The sequence below is a fragment of the Pygoscelis adeliae genome, unplaced genomic scaffold (assembly GCF_000699105.1).
Source record: "Pygoscelis adeliae isolate BGI_AS28 unplaced genomic scaffold, ASM69910v1 Scaffold117, whole genome shotgun sequence".
Taxonomy (NCBI): Eukaryota; Metazoa; Chordata; class Aves; order Sphenisciformes; family Spheniscidae; genus Pygoscelis; species Pygoscelis adeliae.
Genome location: NW_008825270.1, coordinates 5,575,887 through 5,577,938, shown reverse-complemented (window position 1 = coordinate 5,577,938; position 2,052 = coordinate 5,575,887). Strand labels below are relative to the sequence as shown.

Here is a 2,052-nt window from a genome sequence, read left to right as displayed (position 1 = left end):
TGCACCCATCGGAGGCTGGCAGATGGCGGGATTAAGAGGCAGCAGGGCTCCTGTCCTGTGAGAGCTGCTGGGGCGCACAGTTGGAGGCACCCTGCTCCCCAGCCTGGCTCCCGGCTGGGCTACGGGTTGGCCTGGGGCCAGGAAATGCTCCGGCAGAGGCTGCCAGCTGAGGACCCCCTGCCTGGGCTGAAACAACGGTGTTACCTGCCCACAAGTTTTCTTGTCATTGAATGATGGAGGAAGCAGATGTGGTGGGGGCGGGTGTCAGAGGTGTCCCAAGAAAGGTGCTCCCCCTCTGCACTGGATCACCAAGAGCTTTGCTTTCTCGCCCCTGGCTGGCAGTGGGTCGGGGCTCCCAGGTCTCGGTGCCTGCGTGCTGGGGCTGGAGGGTTGGGAGCAGGTGAGCTGCCCTGCCCTGCCCAAACAATGCTCCTCTGTGCAAGGCTTGGTGAGTGCCTTCATGATTTATTTGAAATTCAAATCCATGCCTGGATCCAGTGGCTGAGGTGAAGGCTGCCAGGAGCCAGGCCAGCACAGGGAAGGAGGGAGGGAAGCAAGCAGGGTTCCCTCTCTGTGCCAACCTGGCCCCTGTCCTTGAGCCGTGCACCCCATGGAGGTGCAGGGCCTGGGCACCCTTAGGCTTTTGCAGCTGGCTGGGTCTGGCTTCAGGTGACTCTGGACTGGGCTGGGTTAGTATCCCAGAAGCCAGAGTGTGGTGCTTGATGTTCGCTGACTGGCTCCAGAGGGAGAAACGGCCTTGCTCACCCCAGCTCCATGGGCATGTTGCCTGCATTGACCTCCACGGCTGACAGCAGGGGCGGTGGCGGGGGTGCCATTGGGGCCCCTGGGGTCTGCAAACACCAAGGCCATGGGGAGAGAGTGCGGGGTGTAGGGATGGCACTGGGGCAGCAAAGCCATGGAGGGGGAGGAATGGTACCGTGTGCTGGGCAGCCAGGTATGTTTATGGGGAGGGCTTGCTGATCACTCTCTTTGTGTCCCTAGACTCCACCTGCCCCACAAAGGTGTCTTCCCTTGTCTCCAGGGCAGCCAGCCCGGCCGATGGGGATCCAGGAGGATAAAGCACCGGCCGGCGGTGTATAAGTACGTGGTATTTTTATTGGCTTGCGCAGGCTGTGCAGCCCCAGCAGCTGCCGCAACGTTTTTGCTCAAGAGCTGTCCTCCTTCCCACGCACATCTCGCCCCACATCACCCTCTTGTGTCTGCACTAACCAAGGCCGCCGAAAGCCAGGCTGCCTGCCTGCTGCCTGCGTCACTAACCTTGTTCTAGAGGGCAGCTCACTGCTGGACTTTCATCAGCTAACATGGCAGCCCCTGTTTTGCTGGTGTTTGGGGTGAAGGTCAGTTGAGGTCGTCCTCCTCCGTGTCCTAGCCATTGTGGGCATGAGGGCCATAGCACCTAGACCATGTGCATGCTGAGTGCTTTGAAGGCCTAAGGTGACAATGCTGAGAGGGTGGTTTAGCCAAATGGCCGAAGCAGCCTGAAGTTCAGTAGGGCTGGTGCTGCCAGACATGGTGGGAAACCAGGGCCTGGGAGGCAGTCATGATTGCTGGGACGTAGTTGCTGTGTGGGAGCCAATACCTGGGCTAGCCATGGTGTTAGGGGCTCACAAGTGCTCCCAAGAAGAAGCGGAGGTAAGGACAAGTCCCAGGCCCTGTTCCCAGGCTCCCTACGCCATGGTCTTTGTGGAGCAGCACATCAGCCTGGTCAGGATTTGGCTGCGCTTGTGTGAGTGCCGTGCAGAAGTGCTGTGGTGGAAGACCTCCACTGAGGACCACCGCTTCCTGGCTTCTGCTAAATGGTTGCTCTGGGTATCGCCCCACCTGCACAGCGTCCTGGGCCTTTCCAAGTTTCCCGCTTGGTCTCCAGCTTGCCCGACCTTGTAGACACAAAAGTCTCGTGTCCCAGTGCTGCTTGGGAGTCTAGTGGTTGGAATTGTTAGGGGCAAGAGGCAGCGTGGCTGGTTAGTGCTCTGCAGAGGTGAGGCAGACGGGGTTTGGAGAGGTCCAAAGTGCCATGGATTGAACACCAGA

General features: G+C 59.6%; 1 protein-coding gene across 1 annotated transcript in view; it reads left to right on the top strand.

The window, feature by feature from the left end:
• DGKZ (diacylglycerol kinase, zeta) overlaps positions 1-2,052 on the top strand; it is a 56,958-nt gene that overhangs the window by 16,511 nt on the left and 38,395 nt on the right. The window contains exon 3 of the mRNA XM_009329749.1: positions 1,003-1,101. Within this exon, the coding sequence (XP_009328024.1) occupies positions 1,003-1,101 (99 nt within the window). The remainder of the gene's footprint in view (positions 1-1,002; positions 1,102-2,052) is intronic.